The 23754-nt window shown below is 40.3% G+C and overlaps 1 protein-coding gene across 1 annotated transcript; it reads left to right on the top strand.

Annotated features, from left to right (window-relative positions):
* slc16a2 (solute carrier family 16 member 2) lies at window positions 1-21457 on the top strand. Its single transcript, XM_040016371.1, has 7 exons — window positions 1-1159; window positions 11740-11884; window positions 12165-12657; window positions 13979-14122; window positions 16457-16685; window positions 18623-18888; window positions 19007-21457. Exons 1-6 carry the CDS (start codon window positions 727-729, stop codon window positions 18871-18873), a joined length of 1695 nt encoding a protein of 564 aa, XP_039872305.1. The 5' UTR covers window positions 1-726; the 3' UTR covers window positions 18874-18888; window positions 19007-21457.
* Window positions 21458-23754: the final 2297 nt, after the last annotated feature.

Here is a 23754-nt window from a genome sequence, read left to right as displayed (position 1 = left end):
GAGGGGAAAACCAAGCCACACTCGGGTTTTTCCGCGAAAAGCCACGAAGTGCAAACTCGTTCTACTGTAACTGTACTGAAGCTCCACCATTGGCTCCAACTGTCCGTCCGCCGGGGAAAGGAGGTGGTGGAGGAGGAGGGGTGTGTGGATTTGCTGAATGACGGCTCGGTGTGTGTTGACACTTGAGAACCGCTACAGCCTACGGGACATGCACAGGCCTACCTACGTTACATATCCACCTTGTAAAGATAAGAAGAAGCGTCTAATTCTTGCATTTAACATCGGGAAATGTTGATGATCGTGCGGGAACTGCGCGACGGGGCTACACGGAGTCGAGGCGGAGCGGACGTTTTCGCAGGTTGATGATCCTCTTTCGGCACCGAGGAGAAGAGCCAACACAAGTAAATACATGGTGTTAGTCTTTATAGGCGGTTAGGCAGGCTTGCATTAAAAGGAAGGATAGGCGGTGCGAGCTAATTCCTGGAAATATAGACCTCCGGCCAGAATGACACACGCTACGTTTGCAGGTTGGAGTTTATTCGCTGAAGTTGGGGCTGCGAGCAGCGTGTAGGAAGCTTGTGTGCCAGGAAAAACACCATCCGTCTTTCACGTTTGACAGATAACCAATCAAAGCTGTTATTCAAATCGGTGCTCTTATGTCAGCGACCTATATCTCATGCATGTGCGCCAAAAGCCCACAGTAGCCTCTCCGCCAGATCAGACAGCATGGGGACCAACGGGCTAGACAACCAAGCGCAGCCGTCCGACGGAGAGTCACGGACGGAACAGCCGGCTCCAGGTCCTCAGATGGAGCAGAGGGATGCCCCTCAAGACCTAGACACGAGAAAGCATGACCAGGCGGACGGCAGCGAGGGTAAAATCGTGAAGGAGGACAGCAATACGCAGCTGATCGAGACCGGCTGCAAGCCACCCCTCACGCCGGGTTCCGACTTCGAGGCTGGGGTGCAGGTAGAGAAGCCCGGCCACGGAGCTGGCTTCGTCCCACCCGAAGGTGGTTTCGCTGGCTGGCTGGTGGTTTTTGCTGCAACCTGGTGCAACGGGTCAATCTTCGGAATTCACAACTCCTTCGGCATCCTGCACATGATGCTGGTGAAGGAGCACACAGACCCTGAAGACCAAACATCCCAGTTCAAAGTGGGTGAGTAAGTACTATCTGAGCAGTATCTCTCTGCTCAGGTGGGCTGGAGCTGAAGCCACAAGTGAGCTGGTGGACAGGAGTAGAGAATCTTGATGCACATTTGGTTTATAATTATAGGAATTTTTTTAAAAGTGGAAATTAGAGCTGTGGAAGTGTCATTTAAAGCACAATTACTATAATAAACATTTTAACATCAACTTTATATTAATTTACAGGATGTTTATTTTAATATGTATATCACTTTAGAAAAAAGTGGAATAACTTAAATTCCCAGTGGAACACTAAACACAGTAATGAATAAAACAAGTGCCCCACCAGCAGGTGTAAAGTATGCTCATTGCTGCATTCTTATTTTTGAATGATTATTTTCTTCTCTTACTCTGAAATTGCTCCTTACATCCTGTTGAAATCTCTTGTTTTCCAAAGCACCAGCATTCTAATGAGTTACAGGCACTTAACTGAAAAAGCACCGTAGGCACTTGTTAACTATTCATTAAGGCTGTTCTGTTTATCCACAACACAGTTTGCTACAGTGGGTCCTTTGATAAAGGTTTCCTTAATGATATAGTGAGCACAAAGGACTGAATATTTGTGAACATTTGCACCGGTACTGAGCTGATATTGGAGTGCTGTTTTTTTTCTTGTTATATTTTCCCCTCTTGGTTCCCAACAAGCAAACAAAGACAAAAATTTTAAGCTATTTACCACAATATCGTTGAACATTTGGCCAGAACAAAGCTGTTTTGTTAAATATCAGCCAGGGTGGTAGTAGACAGATAATTGCAGTTAGCGAGGCCGATATTGGTCCATACGAATGTCTGACCCATGCATTGCTGGACCAGTATGGACAGACTTGTTAGAGTCCCCAAGATGCACATGACTAATGATTAAAAATCCTGCGATAGATATGTAAATCAGGGATATTGCTTCTGCTTGTAGTATTTAATACAATCTAACAGGTAGTTATTTTTAGAGTCACATCATTACCCTACCCACTTCTCCCATTTCAACCATTCTGTTTAGGATCATAAGCTTTCATTACTAAATGGTCAGACTATTTCTCTATCCTTATTTACTGTTTGTGCTCAGCTCCCTGCAACGGGAAAGGCACTATACAAAGCAGGCAAGGATATCAGTCTTAATAAAGAAATCACTGATGTTCATTTACAGGAATGTGACAGTTCAGTCTTGTTGTTGCAGATAAATTAGTCCCCAGAAACAATGGGCCTGGTGCTACTCCAATTGTTTGCAGGAATCTGACATTTTCTTGTGCCTGCAAGTCCAGTAGAAACATTTCTATTCTTCAATGAGTTCACAAAGTCAGCGTCCAATTTGTTGCTAATGAAGCTCTGGGCTTCTGGGTAACCGTGGCTTCTAGCTTTGTGCTCTTTAATCTTGTTAACAAATACTGACTAAAGGAGTAATCATGGGAATTCTTGTTTGGGGGGAGAAGAAAGGGACCCTCCTGCCTTTCTTTCTCCTCCTCCCCTTCCTCATTGTGAAAACCGTGAAAGCTGCTTCTGCAGTGTACTGATCCATACAGAGAAATGTTTTGAGCTCGGGAATCATGTAACAGGAGTGGATGTTTTTCTTAAAATCCTCGTCAGTTCCCGCAATCACATGCAAAAGTTAAGGTCACAATGTGGGAAGGGATTATGGCACTAATGCTGTTTGCTGGAACAAATGTTTATTATTATTATTATCAGTATAAAAGCAATAGGGGGGGGGGGGGTATAGGAAAGACATCTTATTTATTAAAAGAAGCTGATGGAATTTTATACAGGATGTTTATATTCTCTCCTCCCCGTTTTTTGACATATTTAGGATTTCATCTCCAGCATTTTCTTGGATTTAATTCTGGGTTGAGCTCATATGTGAACAGATTAAGTGAGTAGGCTGAGACCTGACCTTTTTACCTCAGCAGCAGGAAAAAAGCACAGGGGAAGAGCTTAGCTACAATAGCTATGATCTTAAAGGCTTCTTTTGAGATATCCGGTCGAAATTCACACGTGTACAACATTTTAAAAGATGTCAGACTGCTCAATAGGAAAAAAAGCAAAGGACCATAAGGGATAACAAAAGGCTGGATATAATGAAATCATACTTAGAGATCACCATTAGGCCTTGCTGAGGTCTTTTATAAACCTCGAGGAGTAAACAAGTGAGTTTCAGAATACCGTAGCAGTATCGAAGTAGGGGTTGAGAACAGTAGGTTCTTTAAATTTTTAATGACGGCGAGGTGTGTGTGGGTTATGAGTCACATATGGTAATGATTTGCTCCGTGATTACAGCATGACACCTTTACTCATTTTTTTCCCAGTTGTTACCACAAAAATGTTGGTAAACTTGTAAAGTGAGTGCACGTGCCCGGCACACCTTTCTTTTGAAAATGGAAGGGGGGGGGGGGTGCTTTCATAATCAGCGAGGGGTGAGCCCCCAGTCAGGTGGTGTGCGAATGAACGTGGCTGCACCGAATGTAGGGAGGAAAGTTCAAAATGCAGCCGGCACTGTTTCAGCTGCAGCAAAGTTGGCAAAGAGGGAATGTGTGTGAAGGGGCAGAAGAAAGGGACTGAGTGAGGAAGGAATTAATTTTTCATTGAAGCCTAAAACTATTTCCATCTATGTGCCACCGTGAAACGGAGCAGGAGGAAAATTGTGATGAGAAAAAAAGTAGCTCATCAAGTTCTACTTGTTTCTAAGCTAAAGTTGGTTTACTTACTGAGCGTTATGCACTTTATTCTCTCACAAGAATACTTAATGACTCTGTAGTAACTATACCAGTAGGCTATGGTATCTGTGCGAATGTGAGAAAACATCTGATGACTCCAGCTGCAGAAGCCTGTTGGCTTTAGTCACCTACATTACATCAAATCCCGCTAGCTTGAATGTGCTGTGCTTCACAAATCTACAAATCAACAGAGAGAAATGCAGTGAAATGATTCTTGGGGACTTAAACATCGCCTGGATTTCTTCATCATGCACTCTTAAAGAAAGATGACAAAGAATGCGAGTGATTTAACTCAGATATTTATCATTCCTACCACAGTAAGCTCTGGCATGTCTAGACTCATGTCTGCCTCATGCACTGACCACATCTACACTAATGGCACAATAATGGATCTAATAAGTATAATATAATAGCAATGACCAGAATCATTAGGTCACAGATTCTGCTTCAAAGACTTATGATGTAAAAAATTCACAGGGGAAAAGAACACACCGAGTGAAAGATTCAGAAATTACATTACGCTTGTTCCTGGATATCTTACAGACTGTTCTAGACAAGCATGCACCGATAAGAAAACTCACTAACCTATTGTGAGCAGTGCTTTAGCCCTGTGGCTTGATGTGGAGCTGAACTAAATGAAGCATGCTGCAATAAAACTGAGAGAGAATAACAGAATAAACCACCTCATTTTTAGAAACTAAATCTGGAAAGATTGAAAACACAAGCTCAGTTAACTAAAGCATGATAGGAGTGTATTATAGAATAGTTTTACTGACATGTTAGGCACATATATCTTTGTTCATTGAGTCTAATTGTGTCAAAACCCACTATGTATATAAATAAATAAATATGTAAATAAACTGTTTTTTAAACAAATGGAAATCAATAAAAGCCACGATGCGAATAACTTGGATAGCAAACTTTTTGTTGAACCAACTGAAGAATTTATCAAGAATTTTATATGATTTTTAGGCTTTACTTCAGTAAACAGGCTTTACTGTTGTCATATTATTAACTTTAGTCTGAAAGAAACAATTTCCTCTCAAAGCCAACGGTTTTAGCCTTTATAGCAGGTAACTGTTATTCTTCTATCACTGGCCTTGACGGCAGCTCAAAATCTTTTTATCTTAGCATAGAAAACTGATGCCTCGTTACATTAACCGCTAGATGTAAAATGAAAAATGGTGACGCTTTCTTGCTTGACGTCAGTGCTGATTTCAATATAAGGAACAATGAACTATAACTGAAGTACCTTAAAGCTTATATTTTCAGTGTAGATGCTGGTGGCTAAGTTACGGTTATTCCGCTAAGCCTGCAGACACAAAGGGATCGAGACCGGTCGGCAATCCCCAGAAACCTCTGGTTGCTAGGGAAAATTTGTGTTCCTCTAAGTTTTTGGAAGTGACATTTGTTGAAACTGATTGAATTGGGAGCTGCATTAGAAAATTCCTTACATTCGCTTTGGTTGCTAGCAGATTGCTGGTCCCTCCTAATTTTCATGGAAGAGACTGACAGCGTCTAAAACACTCGCTAACTACTAGCCTAGCTGTATTAAAACTTAAAAAAAGGAGCGGATTCACCTTCAAAGTTCAAAGTGTGGTTTGATCCTTTCAGGATCCAGTCAGGAAATGTTTGCTTTAGTGGCAGAACCACACTTCCTTATGTTGCAGTGCTTACAGACAAGTTGGTGTCTTGTCTGGATACGACTTCAGGGCAGGTCCAGCTTTTAGGTGTCAGTCTGGATAAACAGCTTACCTGGTCCTGTCACACTGATAGGATTGAAGCCAAAATGAGTGGCGCAGTATCTGTGCTAATTATGCGGTAGGTAGCTCAGTCAGACAGATCAAACAATTACTGGGTTTATCTCATCTTGACTATTGATCAGCTGTTTGCGTAGAACAAGGTTATGTGTTTAGCAATTTGTTGTTTATCCAGGGTAAGTGTAGAGGGCCTGCTGTTGGATGAAAGTAGGGGACACACTTTAGTTTTCTTTCATTACATTTCAGCTGTTGCTACACCGGTTATTATTAATAAGAACTGCTAATATCGAGCCCCAAAAAAGTTTAAAAAGTTTATTCCTTTTTACTAGTCAAAAATTAATTGCCCTGTCACCTGTAGTCTAATTTATTGCTAGATTTCTCTTAATTTAAGTGATTTCTTGGGTCCATTTAAAAAATTACTCGTGATGTTTTGTTCCTGGTTCAAAGACTTTGAGACAAGCTTCTGCAAGATAGGCTCCATTAGTAATGCTGCAGGTAAAGGAGAGCCTTTTTAACTCAAACATCATAATGTTTATGCATTCATAACTTTAAGTGTTGAAAACCCTGAGAATACTGAAATAACAGGGACATTCACACTCACTGGCCTGGACGTTGGAAAGTATCTGAAGATTAAAAGAAGCCATTCGCTGCATGCTGACAATATATAGTTAGGAAACTCTACAACAAGCCAAAACTAGTCAACAAGTGAGAGGCATTAAAGATGTTTTACTAAACCGCTTAAAGCTGTCTTCCAAATATTGAGTTGTGCTTCATCATATCTCTGTTTTCTTTGTGTGACCTTGTTGTGCATTATTTATCTTGGCCATCGTTAGCAGTCAGGTAAAAAAAAAAAAACCTTTTTAAACTCTGTTTCACTTTAAACTCATTGATTCATTGCTTAAAGGCAACAATGGCGTCTTTATTGAAAGTCTTTCTAATGTTAAAAAGCCTTTAACAGAACATTAAACATGGGGAAGAATGAAGTGCAACATATGCTTATAACATTTGTATACACAGTGGTTGGAGAAACTGGGGAAACCTTCGAAGACAATGATTCCAGGTTTCTCTCTGTGTTTCTTCAGTGGCTAGTTGTTCATTATTTTAGATGTGCTTAATAATCATTGTTGGATTTTCTCAAAAACATCAAAAACATCAAAAACAAGTGAAGTAACACAATAGTCTGTCTGCCAAGAACATGTCTTAAACCATTAACGTAGGGCTGTGCTCTTGGTAGGTAGTGTGTTATTGTTTTTCCCCTGCTCCAGATTTCTCCAGCATCTCCCAGGACAGCTGGAAATCTCAGGTTGGCAGATCAGGGTGCAACGAGGCATTTTTAGCATTCCAGTGGACAGTGGAATGGGTTCAGGTTGGAAAAAGTTTCTTCAAACTCCATGCGCTTATAAAAAGGTATATAAAGATGTGTACAAAGATTAATTGGACTGTTATTGGTTGATTTTGGTTAGTTTTAGGCATTTTTTCCTGTATTTAGATAGGATGAGGTCCATTTAACCAGGCGCTTGGCTCTGGACCCTTCTACTGATCACAATTTAGCCTATGGGGTATGCACCCTAACGACTAGGACACCAGTGTCCCCTCAATACCAAAATGCATCTGTTTATAGATGATGTTGCAGAAACTATCATTTCAGTTCAATCCAATTAATTTGAGTTGTACTACTACGCCGACACATGGCAGAGTAAAATCTCCGCAAAACACATCCATTAAAAAAAAAAAAAAGGATTACCCCTTTCAGCTTTATTAATAGTGTCAACACAAGCAGTTTGCACTTACTCTCAGCCTGAAATATGATGCGATTTGTAAACATCAGAGGGAATGGTTGATTTTCCTGTGAGTGGTACCGAGTAAACAACTCAAGGAGCATCCTGATAGCTTTGCTGTCAGAGCTCATTTATGGTCTGAGCCTGAGCTGTTTGAAGAGACTCCTGGTTGATCTGTGACAGATGGGCCTCCACATGCCTTCTGCTAGCAAGCCTTTGCGAACTGTGTCGCCTCACCTGTTGTACTTTCTATATTTGTGCTAACACAACATCCTTACCATTCTACTGTCTTTATGATACAAGCAGTGTTTTCTCATTCTTTAAAATGAACATTCTGTCCTTATTATGGACTTTAACCTTTAACTTGGTATGGTATTAATTATTATAAGATAAAAATGACTGATTTAAAGGTGACTTTTATGCTTATCTTCATCTTCATAGTGTTGTTCTTGGACTCTACTTTAGTATTCGTGGATGATTCACAGTTGATTCACAGATGATTCAACATGTTTGATCTAATACTGGACATTGGCGCGGCTTGTAAGTTTGTGCACTGCCTGCGTTTGAAGAAGTTTTAGCTCTTTTCTGGCTAAATTCAAGCCAAATTTCTCATGATTGACTGACTGACCACGTTAGGGATATGTGCTCTCATCATAGAGATATAGAGTAGAAAAAATGCTCTGAATCTGTGCATTTGGAGCAGTTTGAAACCTGAGCTGGATCATAGGGATTACTCGTACATATTCCAATCAAATTTTTCCTAACAGTTCCCATCTTTAGCAAAATACCAGAAATCTTTATTGTCAGAGTCGGTTCCTCATTTAAACTTTTTTTTGTGTGCAAAAAACACACTGCTGGATCGTAGCAGTGTAAAGCAATGTATTTGTGTTTTTCAGTTTATTATGTTGCCTCAGCACCTGCTAAGAGCATTTTATGTTACCTTGAGGGACAAAAATACCTATGACTATTGTTTCTTTAGGAGTACGTCCCCAAGACGCTCTCAGAAACAGTGTGATGCATTGTTTAGGTTCAGCAGCATTTCCCCGTGTCTGCGTCAGCCGTGGAAAATATCGCCAGAAAGCATTTGAACAGATGTGTTTTTGATTGTTTGGGCTCACTGGCTCAGAAACAATAATTTTGAGCTGAAAGCAGCAGTGCGCTGCATTCGCAGTCGTCTAAGCGGATGGTTTCATACACTGCGGGATACATTGGAAGTGAAAGAAAATTTCATTGGTGCTCCTCAAAGCAATGAAAACAAAAAGAACAGCAAGGGATCTTTCCAAGGACAGTGTCTTTGTTATTCTGGAAAACCCACAGACCATATTCTGAGCAGTTTCCCTTCAAAGTATCTTACTTTCTGCCCCCTTAAACAAGGGGACTAATGACCTATTATTCCTACCGTACTCTAGTCATTTGATATGAATCCTGATATTCTCAAATTAAGACTGAAAGTAGGCAGTTAAACGTCATTATTTCATTTCAAATCCGGTGCTGTGGACAACAAAATAGTGTCAGTTTCTCATTGCACTACAGCTGCTCATAAAAAAGGATCTGTGAACCTAATAATTTAGTAACTGCAGTGTAGGTAATTTAATGCCTGGTTAAATTTCAGCTTTGTTATGAATGGAGTAACAGGGCCTCTGTGATATGAATGACTTAGTTTTAGTGTACCTTTAGCTGTCATATATATGGTTGTCTAGGATGGCTACACAGATTAGAGTAGACACAGTTATGTAAATATACATTTTAATTACATAACACATAGAAGAAATCCACAAAACACAGTTGTCTTGCATGCATATATTACAGCTTAGCATAAAGCATGCTGAAATCATTAGTCTTATATAAACTTCTTATTATATCAAACCCAACCGCATTTTTCTGCCTTAAGTGTTCTTACTCTAACATAAATATGGGTCCTATAGAGTCTGCTGCTTCTTGTCAGACTGCATCTATCACGTTAAGAGATGGAAGCTTGTTAACCCCCTTCTTTGCTACCCCACACAAACAGACATCTTTTCATTTGGCTCCAGTCTCCCTCACTGTGTTCTTTTGCTTTTGTTTGAAAGTGTTTGGACCTAATCCCCTCTAATGAGCACAGTGCACTCAGTTGTTGTGTCAGGACACAGGGAAATGGGGCTTTGTTGTGGGGCTGGCCAGAATATAGAGTATGCTGTAAGGCAGTGTGACACGGGCCTGTTGTTTTGACCCTCTGATTTCACATCGGACCTTTTGGTTTGTCATGTCCAAACTGTTATCGGTGCAGTACCAGCACTGCAGGTGCTAGAGCCATTAAAAAAAGCAATACTGGAACTACATTATAATGCCAAACTGACCAATTTGAGTGTTATAAAACACTTCACATCTCTGTGTCAGATATTGGGCTTTCCAAGAATGAGTCTGCAAGAAACAGCATGCTAGCAGCAGTGCATGTCCAGATGGGAACGCCGCAATCACTAGCTGAGATTGGTGAGATTAAGTTAAGAGCCTGTGGTATTTTCCAGACAAACCAGCTGGACATCTAGTATTGAACAGAAAAAAGGAAAAGTATTACAGGTGGTAGCTTAAGTGGTCTTAGGAGCTACATCAGTAAGAAATAATATCTGAAGCTGAGGAAATGCAGTGAGTTTAATTCAGCAATAGAAACACTCATAACTATCAGCCAGTTCGCACTTTTAGGTAACTTAAAGGGCACTGTTTTTATGTTTGTATGTCTCACTACTTGCAAATTCCTCAAAGTATGCTATTTAGAATTTGACTGGACTAGAAAAAGTCTCACCTTGAGCAATAAAGCATAATTTAAGCATCACAGCCTACCTATGTATTATAGTGGACCATTTATGATGGTCATTTATGATATACTCATTTGTAATATGAGTATATCACTATCCACTAGAGCACCATTGGGAGGTGGTGGAACAGGAGATTCACAGTATGGATGTGCAGCAAGTGTGTGATGCTATGATGTCAACGCGGACCAAAATCCTGTTTCCATCACCTTGTTGATTCTGAGTCTAACCCAGCACTGCAAGGTAACAAAGTGACTAGTGAATGTGTATCAAAAGCATTTAATATATTATACTATTAAATCTACTGAAATTGTTATTGAGGATGTAGATTCCACCTATATTTCTGGGTATATGACCCCCCCTCCCCTTTTTTCCATTTAATTTGAAAGAATAAACTGTAGAAAGACTCGAGTAGAGTCCTGTGCTTTAATCGTACTCTGTGTACCAGAACATGTATTACATGTATAGTATAGTACATAGTGTTACATAGTGTCCACATTTAAGACTATTTATACAGTGGTGCACAGCTCATGTTTCACTCTGAACTCAGTGTGTGTGTGTGTGTGTGTGTGTGTGTGTGTGTGTGTGTGTGTGTGTGTGTGTGTGTGTGTGTGTGTGTGTGTGTGTGCGCGCGCATAGGTACATAAATCCTGCCATCAGGCTGTTTAGTAGTCTCTCTGGTCTCATTTCTATTGGACTGTTGGACCAGTGTGACCCAAGGCCCAGACACCATGGTAGACATCAAAGCTACCTTTGCTCCCTCAGAGACTGGATCCAGACATGTGTTTGTTTGTACTACAGGGTGCGCGGTGTCTCTGCTAGAGAAATCTGCCTCGTTATGTTTTAACACTGCATGCTCTACAGGCCAGAACTATCCACTTTGATTCACTTTTTGATCTGCTTAATCACCATGAGAAATCTTATAGAGCGTGTCTGATCTACATGATGCAAGTGTAGACACAATAATGAGTAGAGTTACATAAATGTATATTAATAGCAAATCACATCAGGTGGTGAGAGAGTCACAAAGACAGAGAAGGAAAAAACTAGTGTGCAGCATACAAAGCTTTGTAGTTTTTCAAAGCTTCGGGAAATCTTGTGGGCAAAATTCTTATTGTCTGGGTTAATTAATACCTACTGTATGGGGCGTTTAAAGGCAAGACTCAACATGCTGCACATGTTTACTTTGAGCGTGGCTGCTGCTGAGGTCAGGTGGCAGATTTGCAAACAGCTTGCGAGCTCTCAAAAACTTTAAACAAAACATAAAGGTTTGCATAGAGGCCCAGGCATACGTGCATGAAGGCCATGTTGTTTTTCAGTGATGCCTTTTTCAACTTTTATGCAATAACTTCTACACGTGGAAAAAATTATGTTTTAATGGTCAAGGACTGCACACACTGATCTTTGCTTTGTGTACAAACAGATATAACAGTGTCTTTTATTTACTGTAGGTGATAGGTATAACACCTGAGATTTCCACATGCTTCCGATGATGAATTCTTTCTTCTCTCAACTTCCTCTCCAGCCTGGGTTGGGGCCCTGGCCATGGGCATGATCTTCTTCTGTTCGCCTGTGGTCAGCATGTTCACAGACCACTTTGGCTGTAGGAAGACGGCTGTGAGTGGGGCGGCACTGGCTTTTATAGGACTGCTCAGTACATCGTTTGCAAAGTAAGACATGTTTGTCAGATACGTCCTTTGAAAATATGAATGAAACCATGTAATTATATGCTAAATCACGGGCTCTAGATGTTTTGCCCTTTTAGGCCTCCAAGAGGAAATTTTGTGGGTAAACCATTATGAGCTTGCACATGAAAAACCCATGTGGGCGCCATGTCGGCTAGCCCATGTGGTCCTCTGTGAGAGTTTTCTGTGGACAACCTACACTGGGTTTATTTATTATTATATTTATGCTCGTTTTTCTTCCTGATGTCCTTTTTTTTCATTGTAGTTCCTTGATCCTTCGTTACTTCACATACGGCATATTGTTTGGCTGCGGCTCCTCCTTCACCTTCCAGCCCTCGTTGGTCATCCTGGGCCACTACTTCCGCCAGCGCTTGGGTCTGGCCAATGGCGTGGTGACGGCTGGTGCCAGCCTCTTCTCTATGGGCCTTCCGGTGTTACTGAAAGAGGTGGTGGAACCTTTGGGCCTCAGCAGAACATTCCAGATCCTCAGCGTCTTCATGCTGATCCAGGCTCTGCTGGCGCTAATGTTCAAGCCTCTGATCCCTGCTGGGGGAGGCATGGGCCCCCAAGGAATAGGCCCCGACCATTCAGAATCCCAAACTCAAGCTAATGCTCAAGGTGGAGGCAGGTGGAGCAGGGCGATAACCACCATCAGGAAGTACTTCAATTTGCGTGTGTTTCACATCGTCACATACCGAGTGTGGGCGTTTGGAGTGGCTACAGCTGTATTGGGCTATTTCGTGCCATATATCCATCTGGTAAGAACATAAGATAGGCAAGAAGTAATTGTTTCTAAATGGTGCTGCTTTATAAATATTTACAATAAGCCCAGTTTTTATGTGAATAAAGAAAGCACTGTTTAACAGCCTTTCAGTTATTTCTGCTGTGGTAAAACATTCCGACCTCTTTATTTATATTATGCGCTTACACAAAGAGCATTAGAGATCAGTGGGGTTCCTAATCATGGGTTTGATGTAAAAATGCTTTTTCTCAGCTGACACTGGAAATGAGGGGGAGTGAGATTGATGTCAGAGCCATACTGTTGCACTGTGGGAGGTCTGGTGCCATTCATCTTCTGTAGGCCTTTTGGAAAGAGGGCAATTGAATGCATGTCAACTGAGTAAATGAGCAGTGGCTGAACATCGCCTTTGTCCCTCTCAATAAGGATAACAGAGTTTGTCACAATAGCTTGTGTGAGGAACAGCACTCAGTTGCCAGGAGTTAATTGTGCTCTTCTTAATTTTTTTTCTGCTTCAGTGTACAACCTTTGAAAAAGGTTGCCCAAAGGGAAAATCTATATTTTAAATATGTCATGTTGAAGCCAAAGAGCTTGACAGTAGTTTACTAACTAAACTACTCAGCTAGAGAAGCCGAAAGTAAAAGAAGTCCATTTATCCATTTTGTTTACATCCACAAACTCAAGTATGTTTTCAAAGTCTGAACTCTGATTGAATTTGGTGTGTGATAGTAAGATAGTAAAAAATGAAGATGAAGTGTTAAGTTGCTGTGAAGTTGATCTCCCTCTATCCAGATGTCGGATGTTCCAGCTCCGGCCTCCCTCTGTCAGGCCTGTTGTTTCAGGCCCGGGCCCAGATGTAAACACTGCCCCGGTCTTTGTATTGGCTCGACCATCTCAGGAAACCTCTCCTGTATGGCCTCTCTGTATCCCTAAACATACCTATCCTATGGCCATTGATGAATGTAGACCTTCAAAGCAGAGCAAATATTTCACAAGGACCAGCATGTTCAGGAAAGACTTCAGAGGGCGGTTTCATGTTTTGGATCTAATTTGGGGGTCACGGCTAAAGGGAGCGGGAGGCTCTGACCTATATGCGTTCAGTCTTCCTGCTCCGCTGTTCCAAAGGTCTGTTGATGTGGACATTTTGTTAATGTTTGAGGTTGATTTGGGGTGAAGGATGAACAATTCCACTCCAACAAATGCTGAGTGTAATGTTTTCTCGGCAATGAAGAATACGGTTCATGAGCACGTTGTATAATATCTTTGTCATTATATGCACGATGGACTTTTACGGACTAACAGTGTCCACAGTAATGATTCTGTCTTATTGTGTCTCTCAGATTAATTTTGTAAAAGAACAGTTCAAGGGCACTGAAAAGGAGTGGGTGCTCCTTGTTTGCATAGGAGCATCATCGGGGGTGGGACGCCTCACTTTTGGAAAGATCGGGGACCTCATTCCTGGTCTACGGAAAGTCTACATGCAGGTGAGGGAATTATTGAAGCTCTAAAATTTATGCAGACTGCTTTTCTTTACTGTTTGGTCTGTTTTTGGGAAAACCTAATGCACTTCACAGTGGTAAGCGTGCCCGTCAAAAAGTGTTTTTTATAAAATTTGCCTCATTCACCCACACAAGCACTTTTTTTTTTATGCTTTTCCTTATTATGTAAGAGTAACTCAAACAGTCCCAGACCATCCCACTACCATCACCATATTTGACCGTTGGTATGATGTTACTTTTCTGAAATGCCAGATGTAACGGGACACACGCCTTCCAAAAAGTTCAGCTTTTGTCTCGTCAGTCCACAGACTATTTTCCCAAAAGTCTTGGGGATAATCGGGATGTTTTCTGGGAAAACCTAGATGAACCTTAATGTTCCTTTTGCTCAGCAGTGGTTTTCATCTTGGAACTCTGCCATGCAGGCTTTTTTTGCCCAGACTCTTATGAAGTCATGAACACTGAGGCAAGTGAGGCCTGCAGCTCTTCGGATGTTTTTCTGGGGTCTTTTGTGACCTCTTGGATGAATCGCCGCTGCGCTCATGTGGTAATTTTGGTCAGCCGGCCACTCCTCGAAAGTTCCCCACTGTTCCGTGTTTTTTGCCAGTTATTGATACTGGCTCTCCCTGTGGTCCACTGGAGTCACACAGTTTTAGAAACAGCTTTATAACCTCTTGGGAGTTTTCACTTATTTTGATTCTCATTTGTTCCCGAATTCCTTTGAATCGCACTATGGTGTCTGGCTTTTGACGATCTTTTGGTCAACTGCTTACTTTGTCAGTCCGGTTCTGTTTAAGTGATTTCTTGATCGAGAACACGTGTGGCAGTAATCAGGCCTGGGGACTCAGCTTTCCAAAGATGTGATATACAACAGTTAATTTATGTAATAATTTGTTTAAAAACGGCATTTTGTGTTTACTTGTGTTTACATTTGTGTACATATGTACATATGTTTGATGATTTGAAACATTTAAGCGGGGCAAACACTTTTTCACACACCTGTGTTGTTTGTTAGGCCCAATTTTACTAAAATATTTATTTTTTATTACCTTGGTGAAATTAGAAATTCGTTTTTATTAATGGCATTATGTTTCTCTGGAATGAAAAACAGACTTGCGAACACAAGGGGAATTACATGACTGGATAATGTCAGGTTCCTTGTCTATTTTCCAGGAAATAGACAAGGTGACGTGAGAGCAATTTGTGCGGTGAATACAAACAGGAGTTGCCATTTCCTGCACGTGCGGCATCTGCTGAATGCAAAACACAGGAATCCATTGTTTTGACCAGCAAACTCGTTCAAGCAGCTCACTAAGCAAAGGGGCACGGAGTTACAGATTAATTAAAATATAAAAACAACTTTGAAGTTGTGGGACATGCATACTTAAAATGTGCTGATCTGTGATATCAAGCAAAGTATTTCTAAAGCTTCATTTGCAGTATTAGTCATATAAAGAATTTCCTGACAGTGTGGCGGTGAATATTAAAGAGTCTAGTTATGCAAGAGTCTTTTATAGAATGAAATCCAGTATGTTTCTTTTGTCCAAGTGTTGAACACAGTTTTTAATTGCTTAAATCCACATTGTTGTAGTTGTGAAGGGATTTGAAGTAACACTCTTTGGCTCTTTGAAGTGACACAGAACAGTCATTCACAGCATTCATGCCGTAGACACTTAGTGAACAGACAGCTTTATATCTTTTATATTCTTCATAATCATTAACATGTAGTTTATTAATCAGATTGATGACGGCACCGGTGCACTCAGGTGAATTACCATAGTAAATGTAACTATGATGCTGAACTTTGCCTGACGGAGACGTTAGGTGAGAGCGATGACACAGGAAGAGTCCTGAATTGGAAAAATTAATTCAAAAATTCTTTTATGTTGTTACCACAGAAATACACTTAATTTAAATAGTATTTCACAGTAAGGACCAACAGGTCTTACCGAGCCAAGTGGTAAGACTTACTCATATCAGAACTTTGTTTTTCTGCATATGTAAAGTATGTATGAGAACATATCAGGACTTTTCATCGTTCATGATCAATTTCTCTGGCAGACAAAGTACTTTTTATTTTCTCAAATAACTTTACCTGACATAAATATGTGTAGGTGGAGCCTGTAGATGGAGGGTGTGTCCACTTGCACACGTAACCATATCTGCCTGAGGCCAGATTTACATGCATGAACAAAGGCAAAAAGAAAGCAACGTGAGCCATCTGACTGACTGCATTTAACGCATATTTATCTGTCAAAAAGAACGTTAGGAGAGCATCAAGACATTCAAAGCTTGTTTATGGGTTCTTGCTGTATTTTGCAGGTGGTCTCCTTCATTGTTCTTGGCCTGATGTCCATGATGATTCCTCAGTGCTCGATGTTCGCCGGGCTGGTGGTCGTGTGTGTGTTTCTGGGACTGTGTGATGGATGCTTCCTCACCATGATGGCTCCCATAGCTTTTGAGCTTGTCGGGCCCATGCAAGCGTCGCAGGCTATAGGTTACCTTCTAGGCCTCATGTCTATCCCTATGACTGCGGGTCCACCTATCGCTGGTAAGAAGCTATATATGTGTGTGTGTGTTTTCCACTTTTTGAATAGCGCAGATATATGTCATTTACACATCTGTGCTATGCTTGTTGGCAGTAGGGATGCACAATGAGCTGAATTATATTAGCAGAGAAAAACCTTGGACGTGGGTACAACTAACGTAATTAGTAAACGGAAAAAGACAAATGCACAGCAGGACAGGTTATACACTGGTTTGTGTTTAGAGATGGTTGGGCTCATGGCCAGCCACTGCCCGTCTCCAAGGATTTGTGTTCATGAAAAAGCACACACAGTACTGATCTTCGATCTGCGTTCTTTTGTTCCGCTCGCTAATAAAAAAATAATACCTAAGAACACTAGTCGCAGCACGCTGCTGACTCAGGCATCTTTTGACTTTATCTCGACAATCTCTTTTGCCTCTCACACATACCAGAGCTGCTTTTACTACACAACTTTCTGACTTCCTGACAGCTTTTTCCTGGCCTTTGTAGCCTCAGCCAACATACTGAAACTCTTAGATGTCAAATGCTAAATGTACTTTTTTAAATGAAGAGTCATGCTGTCTGGCAGGGTTTTTTTTATTTTTATTTCTTTAAAAGAGATTTAGTTTTCAAAATAATCTTCACTTCCTAATGACAGATTTTTGTTTTGCATTGCAGTGTTAGAGACAGCAGTGCACTGACATAGATCGATAGCATATCCAAAGCTATGCCAGCAATATTGGTGCAACCAATAATCCTTCTCACTGTAATAATACATTACTATGCACCTCTTTTATAGTGTGGTTAAACAAAAAGAGGTATTATGACAGTATATACCTGCAAATTGTTCAACTACAAAAAAACCTGCTAGTTGTAGCCTTGCTGTATTCATTTCTTTTGCAAAGTCTTGTTTTCATAATCAAGATATAGGAGATCCAATTTCATCTTTAATGTTTTCTATTCAATAACCAGAAATTTTATTTTAATTTTGGGCACTTGTCTTTTTTCACAATTGACCAGAAATCCAGGAAACAAGACAGAAAATAAGGAATTCTTACTGTCAAATTCCATGAATTTTACAAAAATGAACAGCCTTGTTTCTTGGCTTTCTGTCTCCTTTGTTAGCGAACAGTATCACCAAAAAGTAATATGAACAGGCGGTGCAGGTGGGATGTTAATTTAAGAAATTAGACTGCACTACTTGAGAATGCACACTGTGACCTGCATGCAGAGAAAGTGTCTTTTTTTATTGACTTATGGTTACTGGAACCAAAGAACTGTGTTAGAGGAAAAACCGAGGGGCTGCACCAGGCCCCATGATAAGAAAAACAAATATTAGTTTGAATTGTGACACATACAGAGCCTTCAATTGGAGTCCAAAGATAAAACATAGTTGGAAATGAGCATACTGGGGCCCCTTTAAGCCACAAAAACAACCATAATAACAACCATACTATAGAACGTAAAAACGGTTCGTTTATTCTAATGCTTAGTTAGCATTAAAGCCTACAAGCAGACAAACTGAAACTAAGGAACACTGTGTTTATGAGGCTTGACAAAGCTTATTGTCTTCTAGGCCCAGAGCTGTAGTTAAAAACCCCCCCTGCTCTTTTCTCATGTGTCCTTGAGGCCCAACAAATGTGGATTTCCTTCCTCATATAATCTTTGCACACCCTGGTCTGTAAATGGTTTGAATACTGCATTGTTTACTACAACGTTTGGTAATTACAAATCTTTTTCTTCACTGCCTTCGTCAACACACGGCCTGTCTTTGCTAGTGTGCGATGTCCACCATCTGCCGGGCAGCGGAGTAGCTTAAATGCATTGCAGGATGTGGAAGAGGGTGTACATTTATTTCACTGTGTGTATACACAGTATAAACAAACTGGGAATCTGCTTGATCTAAAGCAGATGTTTTAATCTTTCCATTCGCATTTTGCTTCCTTACCTCCTCTGCACAGGTCTCCTGCATGACTATTTTGGGAATTACACAGTGGCCTTCTCCCTGGCTGGTGTGCCTCCGATGGTGGGGGGCGTGGTGCTGTTCTTTGTGCCCCTGATCCACCACAGGCTCCAGCGAGGTCAGGCATCACCAGAGGAGACCTCCACAACTGCCCACATGTTGCCCAGCGCCCCACCGGCCGAGGAGCCCAAGAGCTGCTCCAATGGAGACATCCTGCCCGGCTATACAGATGTAGAGACACACATCTGATCGCATCATACAAAGGTTAGACATATTTACATATGTCAAACGCTGCTCGCGTATGTGAAAACATACATGTATGCAATAACGTCTAGATATTCCAACTCCTTCTAAAACATATTGCATATACTGTTTTTCTCAGGGATTCAGCCCACCAGCACCTTTTCTCATCCATAATCTGCCCTCCACCTAACCAGAAGTCTCAACTGTGGATTTCCTGTTGGCTGATCTTTAACCTGCAACCCTCCAAGACCCCCCTCTTTGGCTGTTTTCTTTCTTTTTTTTGTTTAATGCGAAGAGAAGTTGACAATGCTCTGGCGACAAGTCACGGAGTGGATGAAAAGAGGGCACATTAGCGTCGGAGGTGGATAAAAGCAGAAAAGCACAACGTAGTCTAATCTAGTCGTTGTAACACATACCTCCAAGAGGAACTAAATGAAGACTAAAAAGCTGTCTTTCTGATTTTATAGCGTTTAATCGTGCTACCTTAGCTTTTGAAGCTGTAAAAAAGATACACTTTTATTTTTAGATCTTCTGAGAAGAAGAGGTATATAAAATAACAACTAGTGAAGGGATAAAGTCAAAATGTCTTTATGTTGTACCTCAAACATCTGATTTCTTTTTAACACAATGTGTTTTATTTAGTATGTGTAGCTAAAACATGGTTATATCTTAAATGATTTGCAGCTTTGCTGTATTCGGCTCTGCGCTTCTGTTTCTGTTTTCTGCTGTTACAGCTACAAGAGAAGCATGCGTACTGGTTGTACATGTCACAGGAGGTAACAGATATTTCTACAAGTAGATGAGCCAGCAGATACAATCCACCTCAGCTCAGCTGCACATGAGTTTTAGACCCTGGCGTCACTGTGTGTTCACACCCCGCTGTCTAAAACTTAAGCAGAATTTCTTCACCGGTCTGCCTGCAAGGAGGACGTGTGTAATTGTGGCAGCTGTTGATTCCACTGATTCATATGCAATGAACCTTAGTGTTTTTGACCTGTTACCAGTTTTCAGTGTTGGGTCAGTGACTTTTCACCACCACAGTTAATAGAGGGTATTTCCTCCTGAGTCTGTAAAGCATAAATGTTTGCTTTTTTTCTCACCAAACTAAATTATTTTTTAGCAGGGTGCTACACAAATCTGAATCAACTGTGTCTGACACAGCTTTGAAAAATAACTGACAACAGTTTTGTGCTTTATAGGTGTGGAAAGAGTTGGAGTCAAGCAGTAGTTATGGGAACTTAATGGCTGTGAAAAACATAGACTTTATTCAACTTTGCAAAAGGCATTTTGTTTGAAAGTGTATGTGTGTGTGGTTGCCTAGTGATCTTAGTAAGGACTAGTTTGAGTTTCACATCCTTTCTGCCTGTTTAAAGGTTATGATGTGGCCTAAGGATTGTTTACAAGAAGGTTATGGTTGGGGTGTTGGTTTGGATGGTTAGGGTTAAAGGTAGGGATGATGTCAGTGATCTTCCTCACAAAGATAGTCATGCATCCTGTGCGTGCGTGAATCTGCATTTAATATTAGAGGCATTTATTTAATATGAAGGTAAGTTGGGGTCTGTTGATGAAGAGGGGGCAGAGATTAAAAACTGCCAAATGGCCCAAGCCCTCATCAGGCCGTCTCACAGATAATCCAGCCAGTTTGCTGCTTTAATTTAGCATCACTACGATGACATCACTAGTTGCTTTTGCAGAAATGGGAAAAAAAGAGACAAAGTTGCAATCTTGTTGAGATACAGTATTCCCTCGGGAGGACAATCTGTAGTGGTAACTACCACTTACCATTTTGGACCACTTACCTCTGCGCTTTTAGATTGCAAGTTCTCCTGAACGACAGACTTCAGCGAACAGACGTGAAGTAGAGCTGCAATAATCAGCTGTTTGAGTTACACAATTCTACGTGGTTCTATGCATAACTGAATCACAAAGGGGGGAATGCCGCGGCATTCTTTGTTGGTTTCCCCTCCTTGCTTTCACTGCCATTACTCAGTCCGCTCCTGCTTGACAACAGATCAGAGCATAAAAGCTGCACAAACCTCACTGCTGAGTGTAGTTTTTATATGGACAAATGGTTCTGGATAGGAAACATACACCTGTACCTCAGTAATTACACAATCCTCAGCAATCCAGTTGAACACTTCGACATTCTTTATTATTTTATAACGTTGCTGTTCTGTGTTGAGATTTTTTCTTTTTTTCTGTTACAGTCCGAGAGCCACAAAACTGCCAAATGTCTGTCAGTCAGTCTCGCTTCCTCCAAAACAGTTGGTGCGTAAACGTTTTTAACAGATCTTCTGCCTTCGTATCCGTTTACTCTGTTGTTTTCAGTCCTCAGCATTCCCGCTCTTCCGACACATTCACTGATCGTTGTCACCGTGAGTTCTCTTCATGAAATTGACTTCAGCTGAAGAAATGCTGTTATTTAACTGTCAGATATACTTAATAAGGTGGAATAAAGGAATATAAACAGTTTATATGCGCAGGTTGGGAAGCAAAATCACACGTCTCTAGTTTGAGGTCTAAGGCTTTGTTAGATTTTATTGGCAGTGGAAACGGTTGTTTACATAATTTGCAGCTGCTGCTGGCCAATAAAAAAAAATGGTGGTAATTAAAAATGATGGGTTTACACCAGCCATATAACCAAAGGATTTAACATGATTTCATCCCTCCATGCAAAGCCTCTTTTACTTAACTAAAACAGTCACCAGCTGCCCAACAGATTTTGTAATTAAGTATTATAAATGATTTCAGGAGATGCTTCTAGAAGTGCAAATTCAGCGTCCTTATAGAGTTGGTTTATATTTATATGAAGTGCATCCACCCATATGTAAATATGAAATGTAATGAGGCAAATTTTATTATATAAACTATCTTTTTTGTGTACACTGTCAATTCCACTGCAGCTCAAACTAGGGGCCTGTGTCATTTATATTCCACCACTGGTAAAAAAAAAAATTAGATAAAGCTAATGTCGCAACATTATGTCCTCTTCGGTGACCCCCCAGTTGTGAAAAGTGATTTTTCTTTATGCACCAATTATATCCGTCCAAACAAAATGTAATAGATTTCTTTTTTTCAGTTTTTAGCATGTCATTGACTGTGAAGATACATTCTTTGCTTTTTTCTTAATTTTTAGTATGTTGGCATCATGTTAGTGTTTTCCAAATCACGCTTTTGAAGACGAAAACAAGACATTTGAGTCACAGCAGAAACCTAAATTATGAAAACTTGCCTGCCTTACATTTACCTATACACGTGATCGGAATTTGTTTCCAGATTTGAGACCAGAATTAAAATCGTAACATTTTCAATTATACCTGTGCTACTTTTCTACTGATTATTTTTCATTTTCTAACGGCTTCGTCCAGTTTCTGGTCAGAAGCAGCTGAATGCTTTTTATTTTGTAACCTACTGTAGATTAAGATACAGAAAAATGACATATATTACTATAATTCTTTTAAATGAATCATAAATAAGTTTTTTTTGTGATACTGCTGGAAAGAGAACTGTTGAGTTAGTTTGTGTGTCCGGTTCTGAAGGAATACATAAAGGCGAAACACCCAAATGAATGAAAAATGAGACACATGAGTACATGTGTATGGTTACAGGGTGTCTGCTAAACCAGTGTTTGGCTTAGCAAAGCCGTTTGATCTATGCAGCATCACTGGGTTTGTGGTCCACTTTATGAGACTGCATTAATTTCATTCTGATCATGTCAGACTGTAATAATGAATGCTTACTTGGACTACAAGTTGCATTTGTCTCTGTAGCACTCAAAGCTGTAGCTGGTAGTAGTTCGGGAACCGCTAAACCTACAGTAGAGCCCCTTATACTTTACCTAAACTATGTATGTACTACTAACACTACTACTTGTTTTACTTAATGTTTTCTTTTTAAATACTTTGTATTATTAGAAGGCTTTGAGTCGTTGTCAGACTTGTCACTGTTTCCCAGAAAGCTTCACCTTTTTCTCCTGTGCTGCTTGTGACATACACTATGCATGTAGCAGCTTCAAAGAGGCACATTAAACTCTAATGTACACGTGAAAAGACAACGCTAGCATGATTCCCTATGTGCTTTCTTGGTTGTTTCAAAACCCATAGAAATACAGGTCAGATGAACTAAATGTGATTATACTGTGTCATATTTACTTGTTTTTTTTTTTTTGTTTGTTTGTTTTATAGGTAATTAAAAAAAAAAATAGCATAATTTCTTCACCATTTGCAGTAGCAAGCCTTGTTATACCGGTGTGCAATGTGTCATTTTGCTGCTCTTCAGACCTCAATCTCTGCTTACTGTGTAACATCTAAAACAAACAGTATGTGTTAAAGCATAGCTGAGGGGTCTCTATTATACGCTGAGTCATGATTTGCAGATTACTATGGATCCCTTCCAGGAAGAACACAATATTACAGGTCGCACATGCATAATGTATAGACCTTTCCACGCTCCACATGTTTTATTCAGTGATATTTTTTTTTAAAAATGATCTTAACTGTAGGCATCATGTTTCCACATTTATAAATGTTCCAATGTTTTTAGTAACTGTGTTTTTAAATTTTGTGAAACACTTAATGGTCAAAAGTTTTGAGCACTCCCTCCATTTTCCAGGTATTTATTGAGATTAAGGCTGTTAATGTCTATTGACCGTAAATGGTACAAAGGTAAGCAGTAAACTGCAACAAAAACAGAATTAAGAAAATAATTTCCAGTAGCGGTGCAATTCAACGTAGCTTTGAAAGTAGATGCAAACAATTTTTCTAGAGGCAGCCAAACATCGAAAGGACCCAGAGGGCCAGCTTCAACAGGAACATTCTGTGATTTAATTGTTAGGGTATTATTTACTTGCTCATGAGGGAGTTCTTTATCATTAGTGAAAGCTGCAAA

This window comes from Simochromis diagramma, unplaced genomic scaffold (assembly GCF_900408965.1).
Source record: "Simochromis diagramma unplaced genomic scaffold, fSimDia1.1 OVJJ01000685.1, whole genome shotgun sequence".
Lineage (NCBI taxonomy): Eukaryota > Metazoa > Chordata > Actinopteri > Cichliformes > Cichlidae > Simochromis > Simochromis diagramma.
This window is presented reverse-complemented; position numbering and strand designations above follow the sequence as displayed.

Bases quoted from the DNA above. Each gene is read 5' to 3' on its own strand.
- slc16a2 (XM_040016371.1), top strand. From the start codon at position 727: ATGGGGACCAACGGGCTAGACAACCAAGCGCAGCCGTCCGACGGAGAG. The intron at 11,885-12,164 runs GTAAGACATGTT...TTTTCATTGTAG, and splicing joins CTCAGTACATCGTTTGCAAA to TTCCTTGATCCTTCGTTACT. The intron at 16,686-18,622 runs GTAAGAAGCTAT...TCCTCTGCACAG, and splicing joins TGCGGGTCCACCTATCGCTG to GTCTCCTGCATGACTATTTT.